At 37.7% G+C, this 25,768-nt stretch overlaps 2 protein-coding genes across 12 annotated transcripts in view; one reads left to right on the top strand and one right to left on the bottom strand.

The window, feature by feature from the left end:
* tgs1 (trimethylguanosine synthase 1) overlaps window positions 1-11,590 on the bottom strand; it is a 29,255-nt gene extending 17,665 nt beyond the window's left edge. Inside the window, exons 1-5 of one of the 4 annotated variants that reach the window (XM_002934106.5) lie at window positions 11,269-11,590; window positions 5,547-5,654; window positions 3,132-3,187; window positions 1,689-1,858; window positions 106-904 (exon numbers count right to left, since the gene is read on the bottom strand). In XM_002934106.5, coding sequence (XP_002934152.2) covers window positions 106-904; window positions 1,689-1,858; window positions 3,132-3,187; window positions 5,547-5,650 — 1,129 coding nt within the window. In that variant the 5' untranslated portion in view covers window positions 5,651-5,654; window positions 11,269-11,590. Of the gene's footprint in view, window positions 1-105; window positions 905-1,688; window positions 1,859-3,131; window positions 3,188-5,546; window positions 5,655-11,201 lie in introns of all 4 variants that reach the window. The other 3 variants (XM_012965286.3, XM_012965285.3, XM_018095118.2) reach the window with 3 other exon arrangements.
* A 148-nt stretch (window positions 11,591-11,738) lies between these two features.
* On the top strand, window positions 11,739-25,381 carry tmem68 (transmembrane protein 68). Of its 8 annotated transcripts, XM_031903423.1 has the most exons (10): window positions 12,007-12,094; window positions 13,748-13,845; window positions 15,899-16,050; window positions 17,904-18,041; window positions 19,054-19,440; window positions 20,017-20,184; window positions 20,504-20,697; window positions 22,183-22,243; window positions 22,839-22,978; window positions 23,900-25,381. In XM_031903423.1, the coding sequence occupies exons 5-10, from the start codon at window positions 19,116-19,118 to the stop codon at window positions 24,002-24,004; spliced, it is 993 nt and encodes a 330-aa protein (XP_031759283.1). In that variant the 5' UTR covers window positions 12,007-12,094; window positions 13,748-13,845; window positions 15,899-16,050; window positions 17,904-18,041; window positions 19,054-19,115; the 3' UTR covers window positions 24,005-25,381.
* Window positions 25,382-25,768: the final 387 nt, after the last annotated feature.

The raw sequence follows: 25,768 nt of genomic DNA, 5'->3' as shown, positions 1-25,768 counted from the left end.
CCCATGACGACTGCGCATGCTGCAAAGCTAGAATGCTTACAAATTTGTTTGCCATCACAAACAAGTTTGTTGTTGATAAAAGCTACTAGGAAAAAGTTTACAGACCTGGCGGGCTTGTATCTGTATGTCCAGATGCTGCATACTTTTTCCCCGTTCCATCACTAGGCTCATTCTGGTTAGGATCAGGACAATGCTTTCCAAAGCTTTCTGGGGTTTGCAGCTGATTGCCCTCATTAATAACACTTAGAGAAGGATGGCCTTGATCACTTTCCTCTGTATCAAGATTAATGTTGCTCATAGATTTTACAAGAGTTTTGCAATGGTCTTCCTGAAGGCAATCACTGTCTCCAGCAGACATCCTGGGGCTGATGTTAAGGTTGCTTTCATCTGCACTCTGGGATTGTATTTCACTGATTTTAGACACATTGGGTGCATCAAAAGTCCACCCTTGATTAGACCAGTACTGAAACTGTTCAAAATAGCTCCAGTAACATTCATTATAACATTTATCCCATTCATCCTTGGTATCAGCAGAGCTCCAGGGTTCAAGGCTACAAAGCTCTCCTGACAAGGATAGCTCTGGATGCTTTTCAACCCAGTGCTGCCATAATAACCCTTGGCCATACTGATTCCAATATTCTTCCCATTTGTCTTTTACATGAGACTCTGTGGAGGGTGCATTTAGAGTAGATGATTCAGTTGTATTGACATCCTTATGATTTACATTACAGCCACCTTGTATATCAGCTTGCTCAGGATCTGCAGGAAATTCTTCTTCACAAGAATGGCTGGCGTTGTGGGCTAGCTCTTCTATTGCTTCTTGGATACGCTCAGCTAAAGGTCTCTTGCATTTGGTCTTTCTCTTCTTCCAAATTTTATTCACCTTTTCACAAGAATCCAGTGGCTAGAGAAAATTTATATCATTCCTCAGTATTAAATATGGCTGCAGACAGAAGCATTCACAAAACAAGAATTAAATAGAAATTTCCCTGCTAGTGGAAGGCTACAAGTTAACAATACATTGTTAAGCGCTGCGTACATAAGTAGCGCTTTATAAAGATATACATACATACATACATTCTGTCAAACTAAATGACAGAATTTTATGTAAAAAGAAATTGAACTGAACAAGGCTCAAAGTTTGCTTCAAGTTTAACAACTCTCCACCATCGATCACATTTCTAGCTCTTAAAATATTAGGAGTGAGTGTTTTATTAGCACATCCCAGTCTAGGGTAACCGGATGTAGAATATGTGATGTGGATCACGGAGGAGGGTCAAAGAAAGTGTAGACCCAACTCAAGTTATGTACATAACCCTATTCATGAACGTAAGGGCATATTATATTTAATGTAATTTACTGGTGCATAAAAAAAAAAAAAAATTATATATGATTTCTTTTGTACCAATATTTGAATATGGTTTTTTCCTACGTAAAAGTGCTTAATGTCTGCAGCTAGCAAAACTATTATATCATTTAGGATATGGGATGCTCACTAATGTATTTTGCAAGCCGCTATTTGACATCTGGTAGACCTCTACCAAAAAAAAGTCAGCATACAAATTTGAGTGAACGTTAGTCAAACAAGACCGGAATTTTTTTAAAGAACAGCAGCACGAGAAACATATTGAAGAACAAAAAAAAAAAAAAAAAAAGTGAATGTCGGTAAACAGACCTAGTACACTTACCACATAATCTCTTTCATATGATGAACCACCAAACTGCAAAGGGAGACCCATTTTTAGCATGATTTCTGCCTCAGAGTCCAATTCATTTTCCTCAGCAAAGACAGAGATGCTAGAGTTGGTTGATGGTACAACTGAAGCATCTTCATCATCATCTTCTACATCCTCTTTACCTTTAAAATGATCAATTTTAGTAAAACTATGTATAAGGAGTCTTAATTAAGTTAAAGTCAAACACTGCCTGAAATTTACAAAAAAAAAAAAAATCAATCAAAATTGACACTTCTGGCAAACCATACCATAAATATTTTAAATGCCTGCAGATTTAATGCCAACCCTTTCACACAAATACATTTGAACCTTGGCAGTAAGTAAATCAAAAAGATCAAAAGATCTTGGTTGTCTGTAATATTAATCTTGTCCATGCAACAGGCCAACTGACTTGAATGTACAGAAGAGTGACTTGCTTTTAATCTTTACAGATGTCAATAATTGTACATTTGATGGACTGTAATAAATCTCCACTCTTTATGAGCATATGTTGAGCAGTTTCCATGAAATAACGTTTCTTATACATAGTAACATAGTAAGTTGGGTTGAAAAAAAACATACGTCCATCACGTTCAACCATAATGCCTATATATAACCTGCCTAAATACTAGGTGATCCAGAGGAAGGCAAAAAACCCCATCTGAAGCCTCTCTAATTTGCCACAGAGGGGAAAAAATTCCTTCCTGACTCCAAGATGGCAATCGGACCAGTCCCTGGATCAACTTGTACTAAGAGCTATCTCCCCTACCCCTGTATTCCCTCACTTGTACTGAGAGCTATCTCCCCTACCCCTGTATTCCCTCACTTGTACTGAGAGCTATCTCCCCTACCCCTGTATTCCCTCACTTGTACTGAGAGCTATCTCCCCTACCCCTGTATTCCCTCACTTGTACTGAGAGCTATCTCCCATAACCCTGTATCCCCTCACTTGTACTGAGAGCTATCTCCCATAACCCTGTATTCCCTCATTTGTACTGAGAGCTATCTCCCATAACCCTGTATTCCCTCACTTGTACTGAGAGCTATGTCCCATACCCCTGTATTCCCTCACTTGTACTGAGAGCTATCTCCCATAACCCTGTATTCCCTCACTTGTACTAAGAGCTATCTCCCATAACCCTGTATTCCCTCACTTGCTAAGAATCCATCTAGCCCCTTCTTAAAGTTATATAATGTATCAGCCAGCACGACTGATTCGGGGAGGGAATTCCACAACTTCACAGCTCTTACAGTAAAAAATCCTTTCCGAATATTTAAACGGAACCTCCCTTCTTCTTATACTTTAGTGCAGTTTTAATACTTGATCTCTCGTGAAAGGACACATCACCAAATGCTTTCCAGCAAACACCTTTAATATTTACTGCATGCGGTGGAACTAGTCATCCATTTTCTTACCTTCCTTTCTGCTGAAGCCAGTTCCTTTGAATCCCAAATAGTACAAGTTGCGATCACTAAAAACAAATTAAATGGCAAATTGGTAAAAGCTGAAACGGAGAGGAACAGGGTTATACAATGCACTTCTTCACAAAAAAAGGCTTGTTTTTATGTGCAGGTCAGACAGAAAATATCCACTTCCTTAAAAGATCCTGTAAGTCCTTGCAGCAGTTGCCTCTTGATATAGTTAATATTTGTACAATAAAAAACATCAAAGTTTTGTACCCTTAAAGGAGAAGGAAAGGTAAAAACTAAGTAAGCTTTATCAAAAAGGTTTATGTAAATAAAGCCATAAGCACTTGCAGTAATGCTGCACTGAGTCCTCTATCAATAGAAACGTAGGATTTCTTGCCTCTTTTTTTTGTAAACATGATGCTCCAGTGTTTGACTTCTTTTCAGAAACATCATTAATTCCCCTGGTCAGAGTCTGTGCAGCTCTCTCCTGGTCCCCCTTCACTTAGGAATGTGTGATCTATAACAGCAAGACTGCAGGCAGGAAGCTACTTAAAATGGTAGCTGTTATCTTAAGAAAAAGGAGAAAGCTTCTAAAGTTGTTTACTCAGGTATGGTAATGGTTTCTGCAGAATAAATGTATAGTTCTAGGTGGCACTAATGCAGCAAATCTATTGGCAGTAAAATGCCAAAATGACTTTCCTTCTCCTTTAAGAACAGGTAATGATAGTGCAAAATGTGGACATTTACAGTCAGAATTTGCTCCCTGCTAAGTGGGATATCTGTGACCAAGTGCAACACTTGCATATGTAATAAAATAAGTGGCATTGTTCAGTGATGTAAATAGTAGGCCTCTGTTTTTTGCCGGTTGCTTACATTTTCATGCATTCAGCCCCAAATGCTATAGGTAAAATCACTTGAATTAAACTTTTGTAGAAACCCTTGCAGAAGAGGAGGAGGAGGAGGAGATCACCTAAAAAATTGTCTAAATTTAGAAGCTAGAGTGAACAGATTTTTTCAGCTTGTGGTTACACATTCATTCCATACAATCTTAGTTCAGGTCAGATGAACAAATACAGTTTCTAAGAGATCCTTCTAACCAGTTCATTAAATTTTATATTCAACCTGTCACTGTGATTTCGGCTGCATATATATTAAGATATACACAAGGCCAAACTGTTGCTTGAGGTCGAAACCAGCTATGTATGTATGTGGGGGGGGGGGGGGTTTATCCCACTAGTGATCATTTGGACAGCTTCCCCATCAGTACACAATACACTGGCAGATAAGTGCATCAGCAATAAGATTTGCCAACATGCGCAATCACTGAACCAATCAGTACCCAGAGTACACAGATACTGTACACGTATGGTCATTTATGCTTCAACATGGAATGGCAAGCATCTGACAATAAAGATATCTGTCTGCAAAGTGTTGCACCTTGAATCTTGTCCCTCCGATTTTGTCCTGCCATTCTGCTCACTTGTGGGTGTAGCATATGCTCTGGGTACCCTGGGTATCCCCAGTCCTGATCAGCAAGCTCTGCATATGTAGTGTAAAGGTTAACATGTTTCCACAATTGTAAGAATTAAATTAAAGATCATCCTGTACACTAAGGGGCACATTTACTAATCCACGAACGTTCGAAAAGCGTCCAAATGCGTTTTTTTCGCAATGATCGGTATTTTGCGAATTTTTCGAAAATCGCAACAATTCGCGAAAGTCGTAATGGCTATGCAAAAGTCGCGACAATTCACGAACGTCATAATGGCTATGCAAAAGTCGCGACAATTCACGAAATCTGCAATGCCTATGAAAAAGTTGCGACAATTCGCCCAAGTCGTAACGGTTATGAAAAAGTCGCGCCGATTTACAAAAAAGTCGTAATGGCGATGAAAAAAATCGCAAAAAATACGAAAAAGTCACAAAATTTTCGTTTTCCAATCCAAATTTGTCTCATTCGGATTCGTGGATTAGTAAATCAGCCCCTAAGAATTCTAGATGAAGCAGTGGCCAACCCCATCTCTTTGTTTACACCTCCACTGGCACCTCCTTATTTTTCCTGTAGACCAACCTGTGGTGACTAAGAAAATACAGAGCACTTTAGTCCTTAGTGGAAGTGCCCTGGTACTCGTACTCCCCACACAAAAGTGGTGACACCTGAATAAGTCAGAGAAGAGACAACCCAAATGCTTGGCCACTGGAAAGCATGGGGCACACCATTAAAGTCCCTAATAAGCTCAGTCAGGAAGAGAGGCCTGGTGCTAGTGAAAGCTCTGAAAAACCTATATTTATGCCTATGAGCACCCAAACGTGTAACCATAGAAAAGCCAATCGTTGCCACTTTAGCCATTCTATTATTGGGGCAATAATACACCAATACAACCAAAAGGCCTTGAGACACAAATTACTTTTGCCACTTACTTGACGAATGCTCTGGAGCAGAGGCATACTATTTTACTGTCCTCATTCACATCATCCAGGTAGAAGCACATTTCTGCCACCTGGATCCATTCTACACTCAACATGATCCTAAGAATAGATATAAGAAACAAAGACAAAAAAACAAAGGAAATGAAAAATAAACTCGTTAGACTAGTGTGGAGAGACAAAAGACAGTGGGGACACAGTGGGAAGGACTAGAAAAAAGGTGAAAACTGAGTAAGCTTGAAAATCTATTCTGCCCATTTAACCATGAAAAGGGTAACTTTCCAACTTAAAAAAAAAAAAAAAAAATATTATTCTGAAGAAAATATGTGGGGGATGAGACATTTTAAACCTATTGAAATATTCTGACATATAAAAGCATTACATATAGTTATATCCATTTTATACTACAGAGCAGGGTCCAGGCCCCTTAGAGCTTACTGGATTTATAGGTGCCTGCCCTCTGGTGGGAACTTACAAACACAAGTTCAGCATGCAAGACAAGTTAAAGGAACAGTAACACCAAAAAATGAAAGTGTATAAAAGTAACTAAAATATAATGTGCTGCTGCCCTGCACTGGTAAAAGTTGTGTGTTTACTTCAGAAAGTCTACTATAATTTATATAAATAAGCTGCTATGTAGCCATGGAGGCAGCCATTCAAAGGAGAAAAGGCACAGGCACATAGCAGATAACAGATAAAACACCATTGTATTCTACAGAGCTTATCTGTTATCTGCTATGTAACCTGTGCCTTTTCTACTTTTTTCCAGCTTGAATGGCTGCCCCCATGGCTACACAGCAGCTTATTATATAAATTAGTGTTACTGTAGCAAACACACCAGTTTTACCAGTGCAGGTACTTTAAAGCTCTTTCATTTTTTGGTGTTACTGTTCCTTTAATCAAAGTGCATTAAAGTTGGGGGCAGGTTAATAGCAAGACTTCTAAGCTCTCCTTTCAAGCACAATACCGACCTCTGAAGAAAAAAAAAAAAACACAAAGCCTGAAATCTTTCAAATATAAACTGAAAAATAAACTGTGAAAATAAATAGGTGCTACACCACCATCGCTGTCACCTTTATATAATTAGAAATAATAATACAAACCAGATACCAAAAACGTTGGGACACTAAACAAATTGTGAATAATATACATATTTTATATATATATAAATCACGGAACAAAAGTTTAAACTGAGAAAATGTACCATTTTAAGGGAAAAATATATTGATTCAGAATTTCATGGTGTCAACAAATCCCAAAACAGTTGGGACCAGTAGCAATAAGAGGCTGGGAAAAGGAAATTTGAGCATAACGAAGAGCTGGAAGACCAAATAACACTAATTAGGTCAATTGGCAACATGTTTGGGTATAAAAAGAGCTTCTCAGAGTGGCAGTGTCTCTCAGAAGCCAAGATGGGTAGAGGATCACCAATTCCCACAATGTTGCGCAGAAAGATAGTGGAGCAATATCAGAAAGGTGTTACCCAGCGAAAAATTGCAAAGATTTTGCATCTATCATCATCAACTGTGCATAACATCATCCGAAGATTCAGAGAATCTGGAACAATCTCTGTGCGTAAGGGTCAAGGCCGTAAAACCATACTGGATGCTCGTGATCTCCGGGCCCTTAAACGACACTGCACCACAAACAGGAATGCTACTGTAAAGGAAAATCACAGAATGGGCTCAGGAATACTTCCAGAAACCATTGTCAGTGAACACAATCCACCGTGCCATCCGCCGTTGCCAGCTGAAACTCTACAGTGCAAAGAAGAAGCCATTTCTAAGCAAGATCCACAAGCTCAGGCGTTTTCACTGGGCCAGGGATCATTTAAAATGGAGTGTGGCAAAATGGAAGACTGTTCTGTGGTCAGACGAGTCACGATTCGAAGTTCTTTTTGGAAATCTGGGACGCCATGTCATCCGGACCAAAGAGGGCAAGGACAACTCAAGTTGTTATCAACGTTCAGTTCAGAAGCCTGCATCTCTGATGCTATGGGGTTGCATGAGTGCGTGTGGCATGGGCAGCTTGCATGTCTGGAAAGGCAGCATCAATGCAGAAAAATATATTCAGGTTCTAGAACAACATATGCTCCCATCCAGACGTCATCTCTTTCAGGGAAGACCCTGCATTTTTCAACAAGATAATGCCAGACCACATTCTGCATCAATCACAACATCATGGCTGTGTAGGCGAAGGATCTGGGTACTGAAATGGCCAGTCTGCAGTCCAGATCTTTCACCTATAGAGAACATTTGGCGCATCATAAAGAGGAAGGTGAAACAAAGAAGGCCCAAGATGATTGAACAGTTAGAGGTATTAGACAAGAATGGGAGAGCATTCCTATTCCTAAACTTGAGAAACTGGTCTCCTCTGTCCCCAGACGTCTGTCGAGTGTTGTAAGAAGAAGGGGAGATGCCACACAGTGGTGAAAATGGCCTTGTCCCAACTTTTTTGGGGATTTGTTGACACCATGAAATTCTGAATCAACATATTTTTCCCTTAAAATGGTACATTTTCTCAGTTTAAACTTTTGTTCCGTGATTTATGTTCTATTCTGAATAAAATATTAGAAGTTGGCACCTCCACATCATTGCGTTCAGTTTTTATTCACAATTTGTTTAGTGTCCCAACTTTTTTGGAATCCGGGTTGTAAAAAAAAACATACATATTGAAAATATAAGGACAATGGGCCTGTACAGTGGGAAATGGTGGGGACCCAAAAGCCAAGTGCTGTATTGCTTGCCATTTTATAATGCTCTTGAGCTCAGTATGGTGAGCTTCAGAGGGTGAACATACTGTGGCTTAATCACGTGTCACCATCTGAATATCTTATCGCGTAATGTCATATATAGCTCTATGTGTGTGCTGACACCTCAACACTGGTCAATATGAAACAGCTAGTCTCAAAGATTGTTAGAGCTGGATAGATTTGACATTATCTGGACCTTTCACCTGTATGAACAAAGGCACTCACACATTGTAATGCATGATTAAGTTCCAAAAGCTGCATTTCTTCTAAAAAGCACTATATCATTTTCAAATACATTTATTTTTCCTTTTGTAGGTCTTCCCATACTAAGCAACAACTATTTTATAATACACAAAATGTATTGCTGCATGAACAACCTGTAAAATATATATTTTATAAACAGTATGAATCACTTAAACTTGACTGCTTAAAAAAAAAAAAAAAAGTAGCCCTCTTAAAATTTATCAGGAAACATGTAAATAAGGAGAGTGTAGAACTGACAGTTTAAAATAACATAAGAGTTTTTAAATCATAATCACAACTGCTTTGCTTGCAAGAGATTATAATTACAGCAGCCCAGTCATTTGTAAAAGACTCTGGAAGAAATATAACAATGGCAGCAAGTAGAGGGCACAGGCATTGACTCTTTACATCACTGAACAGTTTGGCCTCAAATGTGTAGTTTATCTTCAGTTTCACTTTTAGTGTGTTAAAGAATGTCCTATTCGTTTACAACTTTTCAATTGGTCTCCATTTTTAAAGTTTCTGAATAATATGCCTTCTTCTGCCTCTTCCATCTTTCAAATGGGGGTCACTAATGGCAGCAGGCAAAAGACTATTGCTCAGAGACTACAATTTTATTAATATTGACACTTTTTCTTACTTGTCTTTCTATTCAGCCCCCCTACTATTATATTCCAGTTTCTGTGGAATATTAAAGTGGTTGCTAGGATACATTGGACATAAATTAAAACAAAATTAAGACCAATTGCGCTGTTTACATAAATAATTCACTCTACCATTTCAAATTTTATTCTTGAACCAACAAATGTATTTTTAGCTGTAATATTGGTGAGTAGGTGCCATCTCAGTGCATTGTGCCTGAGTCTGAGCTTTCAGAAAGAGCCAGCGCTACACATTAGAACGGCTTTCAGGTAACCTATTGTTTCTCCTACTCCCATGTAACTGGAGGAGTCACAAGCTGGACTTGGATTTCTTACTACTGAGTACTGATATCTACTGGGAGCTGCTATCTTGTTCTGCTGATCGGCTGCTAGGGGGAGAAAGGGAGGGGGGTGATATCACACCAACTAGCAGCGCAGCAGTAAAGTGTGACTGAAGTTTATCAGAGCACAGGTCACATGGCTGTGGCACCCTGGGAAATAAAGAATATGGCCAAGTGAAATTTCAACATTAAATATAAAAAAAAAATTAAATCTGTTTACACTTTTAAAATATGGATTTCAATGCAGGATTCTACTGGAGAAGTTCTATTAACGGATGCGCTTTCGAAAAAAAACATGTTTCCCATAACAGTATTCCTTTAAGTTAAAGGTGAACTACCCCTTTAACAGAATTAAACAAGGTAAATAAAGGATAAAACAAATAAATCAGTACGTTTTTAACGGAAATACTGTGACACAGTACTAAGCCTAACTTTTTAATTAAAGGGATTTTTTACCTTTAAGTTAACTTTTAGTATGTTATAGAATGGCCTATTCTTGGCAAAAAATGGTCTTTGTTTTTATATGTTATTGTTTCTGAAATATTTGTCTGCCCCTTTCCAGCTCTCAAATGGGGGTCACTGGTCAGGCAGCTAAAACATTTTTGCTCTATCAGTTTACAATGTTATGGTTTTGCTACTTTATATTATTTATTTTTCTATTAACCCCCCCCCTCCACATTCCTTATATTCCAGTCACTGCCTGGTTGCTAGGGTAAACTAGGGCCTAGCAACCAGACAGCTGCTGAAATTCCTAAACAAAAAGCTCAATGATTCTAAAACCACAAAAACAAAAAAATGGAGACCAATTGCTAAAGTAAAAATGTAAGCTAATGAACTGTTGTGAATGTTTCATATAAAGGGACTTGTTAACCAACTGGTCACATTTAGTTTTTCTTTTTTGGAACAAGCTAACAAATAATTCACATATTCCTTTCCTATTATCAAACCATGAGAACTTTATAGATACACACACACTTAATTGACTCTCTGCTTTCCTTTATGAGAATTTAGAAAATGTTACAACCTTTGAGGACTTTGCTTTTCCAAAAGAGCTGCAGCACTCTGAGCTCAACCCTAACCAGCTTATGACTTCATATGCCTTCAGCCTGGTGATGTCTGGTTCACTTTCAGATCACATAAGATTAAGCAGTTTATTTAAGTTTTGCACCTTATTTAAAGCAAACGTGCGGGTTTCAACAGAATGGAATAGTGAGCACAAGAACCATAGGGTTGTCACATAGCCAATAAAGTATACATTTTGGAATATATAACAAAAAGCTGATGGCCCAGTGTGAAGGAACCAGTTAGTCTTTGGTTACACAACTGTGTGTGGAATCACTACCCTGGGTCAGACCAATTATCTTTAATGAGACAAATAGCATAAGAATGTTGAAATGTGGTTGGATTCCTGCTCAGCATTTATATGCCCAGCTGCTCTGCAAGTGCCTCACCGAGGGGAATAACCTCCTGCCTGGAGACTGCTCACACTGCTTCTAAACAGGGGGCAACATTATATTGGGGGGCTAGAAGGTTACTCGGTGCCTATACAAGTGGGCCCATGAGGATATTGCTGTGGGAGTAAGCACTGTACTAGGCACATAGGGAACACGGCTACTATAAATGGCGAGGGATGCAGGGAGTTTCTCCCGGCCTGCCTCAGGTACCCAATCACCTGCGATAGCCGATTCCTGGGTTAGAGGCCAGACGACTGTACACTACGGGCTAGTCTGTATCCTCACCTGGCTACCTGCTCCGGTTGCCGTCACAAAGCACAGAGGTGGTGATAGAACTACACCTCTCAGCATGCTTTGCGCCCGGGCTGCCCGCTCTCTACTCGCCACGGAGCATACTGTTTCCCGAACGCAGCAGTGTTTATATGCTCACAGTAGCCTTGCAGCCCACATGCATACTCCGCAATGTGCTTCCGGGTCGGGAAAACGGAACTACATTTCCCTAAATGCCTTGCGCTTTAATTGCGGGGCTAATTACCTCCTCTTGGAAGATATCCCTATACAGGCTAAAGAGCGCCTTGTTCTATATATATATATATATAAATAAATATATATCTAATCACCGAATTTGTGCCTTCTACAACATGGTCCGACAAGTACAACGAGGTTCGAGTGAGCAATGGATGTCGGGATATGTAGTGCTGGCACCTTTAACCCAATAAACGCAAAGAACCCAAACTCAAAATAGTTCGAAGCAACGCATGACGGGAATTGTAGTCGTAGTCCCCTTAGTCTCCTAAGCCCTGAACTACTAAAGCTCGTAGCCGGCTGATATAGAAGCAGATCAGTATCGGTGGGCAGGTAGGCATCTCAGGGGAACTGCTGCCGCTGCGACCCAGCGTTTGGCCAAGCGAGATCAGAAAGTCGTTGGAGTGGGGCTTCTGGGCACCGAGCTTCTGCACGTACTGAGCCATTTCCTTATTCTGCCTGTCTGACATGAGCCAATGACTCCTATGCGCGGTCCTCCTGCAGCCGGACTACAGCCTCTTGCTCAGTACTTTTACCTTGGGGGGGGGGTAATTTTATTAGATGTTCCAGTTTCACAGCTGAGGAGGTATGTGTAGGTATTCATGAAAATAGGTAGCAGGTAGCAGTCTCATAGCTTACAAAATATGTATTTTCGATTCTGATTGCCCTCCCAGCATTTCATAGGTTAACAAAATGATCCCCACACGTCAGTGTATAGTATATGAATCTTTGTTTTCCATATATTACAGTTGGAGACGTTGTCCACTATAAATAGCTACTACTACTATATAAAGGTGTTTGTTTCTGTAATGAAATACAAAAACTTTTTTTTTTTAAAAATCATTTCAATACTGCCGCAGAGTAACTCACTGAAGTCAGTGGAACATGTTTAGAAAAAAATGTGCAAAAAACTGCCTTACTAATGATAGGCACAAACTATTATAATGGAATAGGTTTGCTATCTTGTTGGGGAAGGATTTGGGTTTTCCTTAAAGGGAGCCAGTGACATTAAAAATCAAGCACTAGAGCAAAGACAGGTATAGCATTTTCCTGACTGTTGGAGATTTCAGCATCTAAATGCATTGTCTAATATACATTTTTGTATTTAGATATCTGCTGATATCAGCTTTTTTATGTTTGTTGTTTGGGGAACTAGCGGAAGTTGCAATAACCGGTATAAAAGTCTTAATTCCTGCCTGTCGGGCAATGTTTAGGGATCGGTGCAAGACCTGTTCTAGTGCCTCCTTCAGAAACTGAAGTGCACACTCCTACTCCAGTCACCCTTAAAATGACCCAAAAATGAGCAAGTTAAAATGATAATATTACAAGAGTATATAACTGCTTATATGCTTTTACTACATCTGAGCATGCAAAAGGTACAGTCGGAGGAGGTGAATGACGGTACATTCTGTCGGGGAGCTGTTTATTTGCATGGTCCCTACTTTACAAACATATCCCCGAAGGTACATTTTATGAAAAATGTTATTATCTGTAGTTTTCCTTTAACCAAGAGTGAAAGATATTATTTGCATTTAAAGGAAGCTGTCTCTGCACGGGTGTCTGGAATTTGACAGCCAATGAATATTAAAGTATAGAAGTAATCTGTGTGGTAATAGAGAATATTCAGTATGGATGTTGTGCCTGTCAATCAGCTCACTGCTTACCCCCCTATTTTTCTTATTTTGCACCCAAAATAGCATACTCCCTTTGGTATTGTAACTGATAACAAGGGGTTAATTTGTTTAGTTTGGCACAATGTCTGAAAAAAATATAACACAAACAGGACAAAGCATTGTGACAGTTTAATTAGGATTGTGCACTTGTCTCAGTTAATAACAGTCAGGCCTTGATCTGACAGATTCCAGCTAATAAACCTATTTTTCCACGAAATTAGACTTGAAACAAAACTCTTTTTGTTTGCAGCTGAGGATTTATATTATAACTAGAGTACAGTCTTGTCATATGACTCGGCCTGTGCTCCTGCACTTTGCCATGGAGTTACTTAGAATCGCCTGTGGTGAGAGATATACGTGGCATCAGCTTTCTGTTGGCTCACTCTTTTAGACCCCAGGTGTTTTTTGTCATTGTATAAAGAGCCATTAAAGCTAGAAAAGGGATAGAAAATAGCCTTTAGGACCAAATGTAATTGTAAATATTCACAAATCATAACATAAGATAAAGGACAAGAATACTGCTTTGCTCCTCGTCTCTGTTAATATCTCTCTCTGCATTTCTTTAGCTACAGACACGTGCACAGCAGGATTAGTGAGACACAGGAAGTCACCAGTCACCATGATGGAGGCCATGAGCACATCATTTTGAAAACAGACATACCTGGTAAAACATTTAGGGAGCATTTTTTTTGGGTGGGGTAGGAATGTGATTTCACAATGCAAGGTGGTAGAGAATGCGTATGGTACAAGGCTGATTAGTAAATAATACAGATAGGTAGATTAGTGCAATTTGCTGATCACACACAAACCCAGGTCGTCAGTTTGGTTGTAAATCAATCAGCTGATTGAAAAAATAAATAAAACACATATTTATAAACAGAAACATCTCTATGCAATAGAATGTATAGATCAAACATACATATAACATACATATACTAGCTCATACAGGAGGTAAAGAGGGTCCTGCCATTAGAAGTTACAATCTTAATGCCAGCCACAGTCTTGGTAGTGCTTAAAACTGACACTAAGGGCAAGGTCACACGGAGCGTAGATCTACGTCTCTCAGCCCTGCTTTTTTCCCGCAGGGCTAAGAGAAGTGGATCTATGCTACATGTAACTTTGCCCTAAAGGGGGCATTTACTTACGCTCTGTTTGGGTTTTTTGATCCCAAAATACAAATTTATCTTGGGGAAAAAAAGTGATTTTTTTTTTTTAGATTTATTATGTGACAAAACTGAAAGCAAAATACATCTAACCTGATCATGTGGAAGCCAGTGGTAGATGTCCCTTTTTCAACTTAAAGATTTTTCCCTTACCTGTAGCATTGAATGCCTGATTTAAGAATACCACTATGTTGCACAGTTTTATAAATCTAAAAAAAGATGAAAGTCACTGACTTTTGCCCATACGGGAGTGTGCTTTATACTCTGTAGTATGTCGGGACTAGCTCAATTGTGCAGGCTGTGAGTTTTGACATTTCGGAAGCTGCCGTTTCTTTTCAGCGCTGAGCAAAGATTACAACCTGTACTACTGAAGTACTAACATCCTGATATCCTGCAGAGCAGAAAGCATAATGTGCATAACGAGTAGTCAACACCATTTTGTTTAACCTAAAAATGCTAAACCCATAAGAACTTTAATGTCAGAACTCCAGCGCTTGTTTTAATGTAGACGTGTCAGTATCACTTAAAGTTATAGATACATATGCCAGAATTCATTAACCATTATCCATGACGTGTATCCCAGCTGTAGTATGTCAGATGCACCTCGAGACGATCTGAATCCTGCTTACTGATTTAGTCTAGCTCCTTGCCTGCTCGTATTGGCTCAGTAGTATCTGGCCTGATCTGCACTGCCATATCCTGTTGTAGAACCTTATGGCTTCTGACCTGCCGAATAATCCTATTTTGTGCACATCTCTTCTTCAGCTTAGTGTGCTCTTGCCTTGATCCTGTACTTCTTCACTGTTAGCCTTCTTGCTTTAGCTAATGCTTGTCTCCTGATTACATCTGTGCTTCCAACTGTGCTTTGTCCTTGACTGTCATCTAGAGTCACCCACCCATGTACTTATATGCTCTTCCATTTTCCTCAGTGTATGGTTTTAACACACATTCATGAAGATTGCCCTTTCATTCTTTAAGAATGGCATTATACTAATTACCATGGATTGTGAAACCCATGTTCATGCCTTCCCTTGCTCAGTAATATAGGTTTATTTCCATAGAGATGCTAAGTTTTAGATTGTGGCCACAGGGGCTATTTATCTTTCATATTTCAAATGTTAGCAAAATGATGTTACCTCGATGTCGGATATTCGTTTAAATGTAAGGCTGCAGAGTGGCAGAATAGAAAGGCCAATAACTTGAAACTACCCCAAGGCCAATTGAGACCAAATACATTTTTTTTTCAGATGAGTATGCCCGTAAATTTAAATGATAATCTCAAATGATTTTCATTCATGTTAATTTTATGTGTTCCATTTTTGAGCCTGCAAAGTTTATATTGTAGCAACATTTCCTTTTTTAAAAGAACAAAAACAGTATGAGATCTGGAACCCGTTATACAGAAATCTCTCAATTATGGCAAGGCTATCTCCTATAGACTAGGTTGGTGTTCCTGTTAGGAGAAAACCACACCAACCCGGGGTAGCTGTGAGACAGTGATCCTTTTCATTCTTCTCTTTCTGCCATTTGTGCATATGTGCATATTGTGAAAAGCCGAACTTTAACAAGAAAGTCAGCATTTTCACCCTACTGCGCATGTGTTGGCCCCAGAATTCAGAAGGGCGAAGACAGACGGAAGAGGATCGCTGTTCCACATCTACCCTGGACTGGTAGGTTTTTCTCTTAACACCAGCCTGGGATATTAGGTAAGTGATTGCAATCACTGGGGGTGCCAAACATTTTGCCACCCCCCAGTTATTTTACCTTTCCTTCTCCTTTAATCAAATAATGAAATTTGTTTAACTTATGTGCTGTAATATTCAAACAGTACCATGTACTTGATCTGAACGAAGATATAATGAATTCTTACTGGTGGCAAACAGTCCTATTGGGTTTAATAATGTTAAATATATATTTTTTAGTAGATTTAAGGTATGGAGATCCAAGTTATGGAAAGACCACTTTTCTGGGAAACCACAGGTCCAGAGCATTCTGGATAACAGGTCCTATACCCGTAGTCAAAAGGTTGAAGGGCCTCAGGAGGATACAGGCGTGCAATAAAATATTTTAAAGTATAATGTATATACTATGCTAATATAGTTATGTATATTATATATATTGTGTATATTATTGTTATCACCAATACACCAAGTGATTACTTTACACCAGCATCTGGGAATCGTAAATGCACAGTAAAGTGAGAAACGCTTCCCTTCAAAAGGGAATTATTTGTGGTTAGTTCTATTTGATCTATTCTGACCTAATCACTAGCTACAAGGAGATTTCATGTTCTCCCTGCATCTGCTTGGGTCTCCTCACACACTCCAGAAACATTTTTATCATTATTATTGTTAATACCATGTATTTATAAAGCTCCATCATATTCTGCAGTGCAGCACAATAGATTGGTGTATACCTTGACAATATTGATTATATACAAATGTATAACAGATACCCAGTACAAGTACAAAAAAGCCCTCCCCAAAGGATAATATTCTGTTACCTCCAACTGTGTAACAGAAACAAACTTTTTTTTTCATATTTTGTGTGTGTGTGTGTGTGTGTGTGTGTGTGTGTATGTATATATATATATATATATATATATATATATAATTATACTATGTATATATTATACTATGTATATATTATGTGTAATTTTTATAGCATGCAGTGAGCGGCAGGCAATATACGGTAGTTTGGAGGCCCTTGTGTGACCATAGTCTAAAAACAGGTCAGGCTTGGACTCCATACATGTTTGGGCTTATTTAGGATTGATGACAGTACCCTGGTAAATGTAGCAAGGGAGGGCTGCTAACAAAATATTTATCCTTGTTGGGTTCCTGTAGAGGTTCTTCCAATCATCATTAGTGGGGAAAACAACTCTATCAATCTCTGTTATAAATCAGTAAGCACTTTATGCTGTTAGCTGAGCAGGAAAACAAGGTAAGATGTATATATTTAGATTTGACCTATACATAGAATGGAACAATCCACAGTGTGGTCATTGCAGTGGCCATGCCTCCTAGAGGTTAGGGATCCCATTAAGTCAAATTCTGGTGGGATTTATTGTGTTATCTAAAAGATTGCACTGGGATTTTTTTTTTCTTGTATCTATGGTTGACTGCACATGAAACATAACAAACTTTCTTGCTTGCTTCTGTTTATTTTGGAAAAAAGTTACAATATTTGACAATTTTTTTTGGAGCTTAATACTCCAGATTGTCCAGTGCAACCTCAGCACTGCGGAATATGTTGGCACTTTATAAATAAATGTTAATAATAATAATATTTATACAGGCAAATCTCGCTATATATTTCATGTGGCTAACATTTAGAACTGCTCCCCTGTGGCTCCAAATGCAAATCCTACAAAGATAAATATTTGATATTGCGTTAGCTGTTGAAATTATCGTAAAACAAGATGTAATTCTGGTATCAGCCCTTCCACAGGGTGCAGAGCCTTGAGGCACTTTAGGAATAGAATAGGTAATGCCTTATTGTCAAGATCTATTTTGTTGATATTTATTTATTATAAATGTTATTTTCTGTTTTTAAACAGAAAGAAACCACGCAACACAATGTCCATTTATTTTCTCAAATCAATCACCGGCTGCAATTTGACTGCTCAAGTGTTCCATTTTCTCTATGTATAATATGCTGATTCAGCTATGCAGATAACACACATGAATAACACTCGGTGAGTAAAGTATGAATTAAAAAGAAAAAAAAAATCACACCCTAAACCTTCAGTCATAGATAAATTTACATTTAGGCCTGGTTGTTCACTGTAAAATTAACTTTTAGTATGATGTAGAGAATGTTATTCTTTGATAATTTGCAATTTGTCTTCATTTTTTATTATTTGTGATTTTTGAATTATTAAGCTTTTTGTTCAGCAGCTCCCCAGTTTGGAAATTCAGAACCTTTCTGGTTGCTTGGGTCGAAATTACCGTAGCAACCAGACAGTGGTTTGAATGAGAGACTGAGATATAAATAGGAGAGGGCCTGAATAGAAAGACAAGTAATAGAAAGTAACAATAAAATAGTAGCCTGACAGAGCATTTGTTCAGAAGATAAAAACAAATGATTTAAAAACTATACAAAATAAAGCCCAATTGAAAAGTTGCTAAGAATTGACCATTCTATAACATACTAAACATTAACTTAAAAGTGAACCACCCTTTTAATGAGGGTTCTAAATATAGGATGGAATATTTAATAAGAAATACATTTTATGCTTTTAATGTTACTTGAATGTGGTGAACTATGTAGATGTGTGTCCAAGTGTATGTTTGCACTCTTATACCAAAAAATTGGTGCTATTGACCAAAAACTGTAGATACTTGCAAAAAAGGGTCAGCACACAAATATATGATAGTCTTGCTTATTTATTTCACTGCATTACCCAATGTTTTGGTCTCCTTTGCGACCTTAATCAAGGACCCTTATGCTAAAGGGGACCAAAACGTGAAATAAATTAGCACTATTGGTGTGCTGACCCTCTTTTGCAAGTATATATATAGAGAGATATATAGATATATATTTAGTAAATCTGCCTCCAAATATTATTGGTGTTTTCTCTGGAGTCCATGCTGACATTCGTTGCTATGTAGCTGTAATGACTAATTTAACAGTTTTTAATAGTGTTCGATGAGACTGTTGTACAGGAACAATTTTGTTTTCTAATAATCTTACTATATTACTTTAAGGAAAGCAAGGAGACTTCAGATAAACTTGTGACCCAACTAGTGCTCTGGTTTGCACGCTAAGGATGCAAGAGCAGAATGAGACTTGTACTCCAGACCCATCTATCACCTACCTGACCTGCCTCATGCACCTTTTTGTGGAGTGGCTGGAACTGGAAAACCTGGAAGACTACCTGAACTATGTAGATTATCTCCTGTGGGTGTTCACACCTCTCATCATAGTGTTCATTCTACCCGTGTTCATTGTTATTTTTCTCTACTTATCCATCCTCTTCCTCCATGTGTATAAGCACAAGAACGAATTGAAAGAGGCCTATTCAAATAGTATATGGGATGGTGCACGGAAAACCCTGGCAACACTGTGGGATGGGCATGCTACAATATGGCATGGTAAAGACCTTACATGGCCTAGTATATGACATGATTATCTGATAGCTGCCTTTAATACTCAAGGATTTTTTTGTGTTTTGTACACAGTAGTCATGGGAAACAACATGGAATAAACAATGTGGCATATTCACATTCTTACCTGATCATGTTATTTAAAATGAAATGATATATTTTGCATGATGACAATATCATTTTTTAAATCACAATAGTCTGCCATTCTTCAAGAAGTAGCCAATAAATACTATCACGTACTATCATGCACAACAACTTCTAATACAATGTATACAGTATATGTGTGTGTGTGTGTGTACATTGTATACTATTGCACAGAATATGCAAAGTCTGCACACACCCACCATTTCTGCAACCTGTATCTGTAGATTAGCCCACTCCTGCACATTGTGCATTCCACATGCATTTCCAGCTTGTTTCTATGCATCCCTTGAGATATAGGTGCTGGACTGAGAAAAAAATATTATTTTCAATTTAATTCAATTGAAATGAAACCATTTTATTGCATTCTTATAACCCCGACAATGTATTACTGATGTAATGTTTTTTTTTTCTTTTAAACAGGCTATGAACTGTATGGCTTGGAAAATATTCCTGATGATGGACCTGCCCTTATCGTATACTATCATGGAGCACTCCCTGTAGACTACTATTACTTTGTCGCAAAGGTCATTCTCCGCAAAGGAAGAACATGCCATTCAGTAGGGGACCACTTTCTTTTCAAAATACCAGGTAACTAACCATTGCAGACAGTGATTATAAATGTATAGTGATGGTAGCTTTATGCAGCTTTGTGCACAGAATGTTTTAAACACCATGAACCCTTCTCTGTAGTACTGAGAGTCTGTGTTTGGTGCTTTATGTCTGCTGTCTCAAAAATGTAACCTAGAACAAGCATATACTTGTTGAGATGTGATGAAAAACGATCAGCCTTTTTTTTTTTTTTTTTTTATCGTTTGTGTAGCACTTAGTTCCTGAATGCACTGTAACAAAACTTGCAAAATGAATTTTCCTAATTTTACCCAATACTGCATAATTTCATATTTTTAAGGTTTTAAACCATTGCTTGATCTATTTGGTGTAATTCATGGACCAAAGGAAGAATGTGTGAAGGCTCTAACTAGTGGTCACCTCCTAGCAGTATCACCAGGTGGGGTGCGGGAAGCACTTTTTAGTGATGAAAGCTACACACTTATGTGGGGAAAGCGGACTGGATTTGCTCAGGTTGCAATTGATGCTAAGGTGGTAAGTTGGATATAAAAAAGGTGTCTTATGACAGAAAATGTAATTATTACTGATGATTAAAGGGCATCTAATGTCTCAAAACATTTATTATACTGATATCTTAAGAACCGACCTTCCAGTACATATGTATGACAGCTTATGTACCCTTCTTCTGTTAGTAGTGTTTGGTTTCTGTGTGTTTTGCTCTGAGCAATACAGCTAGCTGGCAACTGTCTTGTTACCAAGTAGATCAGAAGCAACTGGATGGATGAAAACAAACAAGCACTTATTAAAAGAGAGGGGTATAGAAAGTGTAATAGATATATATATAGAGTGTACAGAGTGAATTAAGCTGGGTAGGAAAGTGACCACAGTGACTATGCAATCTCATTCACTGGCAGTGATCTACATCCGATTTAATGATAGAAGTCTCTGTTGGATGGTGAAATTGCTAGCAGATATATATATATATATATATATATATAATATATTATAAAAAGATTTTGTGAATAGTAGTCAGCTGCTAGTGAGTGTGATTAGCTGCCCCAGTTTTAACAGAACTCTTATGCAGCACTCATAGATAATTCCTCTCCAAAAACTTAGGTGGCCATTTAGTAACGGTCGGATTTCTTTTTGTTTTCTGATTTGGATTTTGTAGCACAAAAAGTCAAAGAAAATAAAGTTGTGATTTTTCCAATATTTACTATGTGATAATTCTGCTAAAAATCCAAAGCCGCTGATTTGCCAGATAAAACTTGTCAGGCATGTAGAAGTCAATGGCAGATGTCCCTTACCTGGAGAATCCTACTTTGCTTCGAAACTTTAGAGGTCTTCTGATTTTGATGGTTTTTTTTTATGCAACAGTTCAAAAAAAGTCGGTTTTATGACTTTTCTGCAACTTTTTCAGTTCAGACATTACTGTAGTTTTATTTAGATTTTAGTTTATTTAAATTTTTCAAAAGAAAAAGATTTAGAAAATTTTTAGTAAATCTGTCCCTTAGTTTTTTTATTTATTTATTACCCAGAAAAAGTGGCATCTTATCAAAGCTATTTATTTCCTTGTACTAGTGGCTGTTAGTGGCAGTCATTTTTTCAACAGTGCCTGAAACAAACGGCTCTTAGCATCCATACTTTCCAGTAGATTTTGCCAGTGGCTTAGAGAAATGCAGAGTGGCACTATATGGCTAGGTGCCTGATGTGCAAATGCAAGCAACTAACCTGCTGTGTGTTCCAATGGGCAAGGCATATCTGATCATAGATACTGTTAGCCATAAAGTTGTATGTTTAAACACATAAAGACATTGTGCACACTGCACATCTCCGCTACTGAGTATTGATTATTGATAGTCAGTCCCTTGGAAGTATCTGGATAGCTTTCTTGTTCCATAGTTGCACTCAACTAGTTGCAGTTTGTCATAGTAAAAAAAAAAAAAAATCTAAAAACTTTGTAAATATTTATATTTTGTAAATAATTATATTTTAATTTTTTGCTTTGTTCTTTCCTAGCCCATCATCCCAATGTTTACGCAAAACGTACGTGAAGGCTTTCGCTCGCTTGGAGGTTTATGTAAGATATTTTGTATATTTAAAAATCATTAAGAAAAACAACTGTAACATGGTGTTAACTTTGGTATCCTTATTGTTTTGTGAAAGGTGCATTTAATCTTTGACTACATAAGTGATTTTACAACTGGCTGTAACATTATCTATTAACTAGGGGTTATTACAGTTCATGAATGCTGTCACAGTTGTTGTTAGATAATCACTGCATCCCAACAGTATTATTAGATAACTGCATAAGACTGTGATCTGCATATAGTGTTATACTTCCTTTGCTGTGGCACTAGGGAAGTGTAAGACATTGCGTATAGTGTTACTTTTATTATTGCATTATTCATTACAGTATGAAATGAGACATTACATCATACCCCTGTCATTTTTTTTTTTTTTTTTGTACCGTTTCCATTTCCCTGCAGAGTAGAACATTTAATCCGTTTATAATTCAGTAATAAAAATGATTAGGAGACAGTAACAAGTGAGCTGCCAGTGAGTTTATATCCTTCTCAGTGACTAGAAGAAAATGAAGAGTGTCTGAAATACACAAAATTGTGTGCTGTGGACTATTCATTTTAACATTCATTCTTCTCTTTCTTTCTCTGAAGGGCTGTTCAGGTGGATTTATGAAAGATTTAAGATTCCATTAGTTCCAATATATGGAGGATTTCCAGTTAAATTTCGTACATACCTTGGGGATCCTATACAGTATGACCCAAATATAACTGCTGTTGAGTTAGCACAAAAGGTGAGATGTTGATTGAGATATATATATATATATATAATATATATATAAAAATTAATATAATGTGTGTGTTTGTGTGTATAAATATATAATTATTTAGGGGACAAAGGAACACGGGGGGGGGGGGGACAGGGACACCACAAGGAGGCAAAACACAGCAAAAAATCTTAGCCTTGGGTCCCTAGATGTAGCTGGACAAAAGGAACTTCCTTTTTATCAAGGATTGTGCAGCATTTTATTACATCCTTCCATTGAGGGCTAAGACAAACAAAGATACTTGTAGCCAGCTACTTGTCATGGCTACTAAAAGCCAGAAAATACCTTGCCATAGACAATGCTGAAAATTGTCCCTGCTAAAACACGCATAGAGACAATTAGCAGTTATTATCAGCATTGCCTATTTTGTAGCAACAAGTAGCTGGCTACTAGTAGGTCTGTGTGTCTTAGCCCTTAGGGCAAAGACACACGGGGCGATTAGTTGCCGTGACTTTTAGCTAATAGCCATAGAGGGTTATGAGTGTCTCTGCGATAATTGGTTGCGCAAAAAGTCGCGGTGACTAATCGCCCCATGTCTTCACCCTAAAAGAGCACACTATCGGGCATTCTTGTGCTTTCTTAATATAACTACATACAGTAGAACCCCTTTTTTATGTCCCCAAAAATGATATCTTCCTGGAAATAATGTTGTTTACATTAATTTGTAGTGGTCCCGTAAAAGCGAGGGTTCTACTGTATACTCTGTTTTTGCGAAATCCAGTCTGTGGAGTAGCATTTGCTTTTAGTCTTTTTCTTAAGGTATTCAGTGAAACATATTAAATTGACGGGATTCCTAACTGTATCTAATAAACTGGTCCCTCAATGCTCTTTGTTTCTACATGATCTTTGTTTTTCCTATCTTACATTGTTTGGTTTATTTTTTTACAGACTAAATGTGCAATTCATTCATTAATAGAAAAGCATCAGAAAGTTCCTGGAAACATATTTCGGGCTTTACTCGAAAGATTTGATAGACGGCAGAAAGAAGAATAAAGTGGATTTATGCCTTGATTTATATATATATTTATTGGGTCTGCTATACAGTATATTTTATCATGGGTGTTTTGTTTTTTACTGTTTAAATGGGCCTGGATGCTTTGAATCTGGCAGCCTTTTAATTGTATTTATACCTGGTAAATGAATGCAGGCTATTTTGTTTCCTTTTTACAAAATCCGGTTTCTGTATATGACTGACATTGGCTGGTATCACTGGTGGATGCCAAGTTGTTAGGAACCTCCTAGTGATTCTCGTCATTTAACACTTTTTCTAATAATGTAAAGGCCTGGGCTACTTTTCCTCTTAGCACCACACCACCATACATTTCCAATGTCCCAGCATCCTCTGTTTAGCCCTAGATCAGTCAGTAGTTGAAGTGTATTAGACATTATACATTTTACATTTGTATTGCTTGCAAATATAGGGGTGTGAGGGTATGTAGATGGAGTGTATGTGCCCTCATGGCCTCACATTTCCACATCAGTTTATCTTGCACAATTCCAAATTAAAGTCTTAAATACCTTTTTTAAGGATATAGCACAAGATGTTTTGAACATGGCAAGTAAATAGCCATGCTCAGTATACATTGGAATTGCTGAATATTGCTACTTGTCAACAGGGGAAAATACCATGATTTGTGCAGTGCATTGTTTTTTTTTTAGGTGACACTGAAAATCCAACAGCTGCAGAATCTACCTTTCTACTCCCTAATATTGTGGGTGTTTAAGCAATAAAGGCAGGAAATGGGAAAATGTGTCTTATATCTTCCATTTTCCTCAAACAGGAATGTACCACTGCAAAGCTTATTCTTTGCAAGCCTTACTCTGAGTTTCCTTGTACATTCAGCCTGATGATTAACCCTCTGCAAGGAAGGGAGATTGAGAGTGTAGGGATAAAAGACAGACAGGGGTTAACAACAGGATAGAAAGAGAAGTAAATGAAGATATGACCCTTGTTTAAAACATTCTTCAAAGTCCCTAGCCTATTCTGTTACATTGATGTCTGCACAAAAGTTTCCTTCTCCTCCTAACTGCATTTTTTCATGAGCAAAGGGTGCTTTACTGATTGCCTTTTATTGCAACATTCTGAATAGATATCTGTATCCACCTTTTATCTGCTGAGTCACATAATATGAATTCTTCCCACATTTTACAAAAATGAATGAATGAATAAATGAAGTATGGAGGATTATACATAGGGTAGAGGATATTCCCCAGTTAGAGGAACTATGTAGCTGTACATAGGATTCATGAAGCTAATGATTTCTTCTACGGCCAGTCTTAAATCCAAAATATTGTGCAGTAAATGTGATTTTTGTTCTTTATATGAAATTTTATATCCTCATTCCAGGCCATTAAAAATCTATATTTCCACTCTTGCTGTCTTATTGGTATAAGTAGCGTAACATGCTTACTAAATAGGAAAAGTAATATTCTTTGGTGCTCAGATACTGTTTTTTTTTTTTTTTTAAAAGAACTGTAAGAATCTTGTGCTACATGGTACACTACACTGTAGTTAACACCAAAGCTATGGGCCAAACAAAGTCATCTGACTAGCATTATAACCTGTTCTAGAACACCAAAGCCCCCTAACAGCCATTACCTTTTCAGGTACTGAATATAGAACAGTTTATTTTTATTTATGAAACTTATTAACAAAGGCTGTGGCATAATAAAAATATCATATAATATGATGTTTGAATTTGATCAGCCAGTGCATAGAAGCCAGACAATTTCCTTCCTGATCAATAATTAATTTAG

Source organism: Xenopus tropicalis, chromosome 6 (genome assembly GCF_000004195.4).
Source record: "Xenopus tropicalis strain Nigerian chromosome 6, UCB_Xtro_10.0, whole genome shotgun sequence".
Lineage (NCBI taxonomy): Eukaryota > Metazoa > Chordata > Amphibia > Anura > Pipidae > Xenopus > Xenopus tropicalis.
The sequence above is the reverse complement of the archived record's forward strand: the minus strand, read 5'-3'. Positions and strand labels throughout refer to the sequence as shown.

Bases quoted from the DNA above. Each gene is read 5' to 3' on its own strand.
- tmem68 (XM_012964850.3), top strand. From the start codon at position 19,116: ATGCAAGAGCAGAATGAGACTTGTACTCCAGACCCATCTATCACCTAC. The intron at 19,441-20,016 runs GTAAAGACCTTA...TCTTTTAAACAG, and splicing joins GCATGCTACAATATGGCATG to GCTATGAACTGTATGGCTTG. The intron at 22,979-23,899 runs GTGAGATGTTGA...ATTTTTTTACAG, and splicing joins CTGTTGAGTTAGCACAAAAG to ACTAAATGTGCAATTCATTC.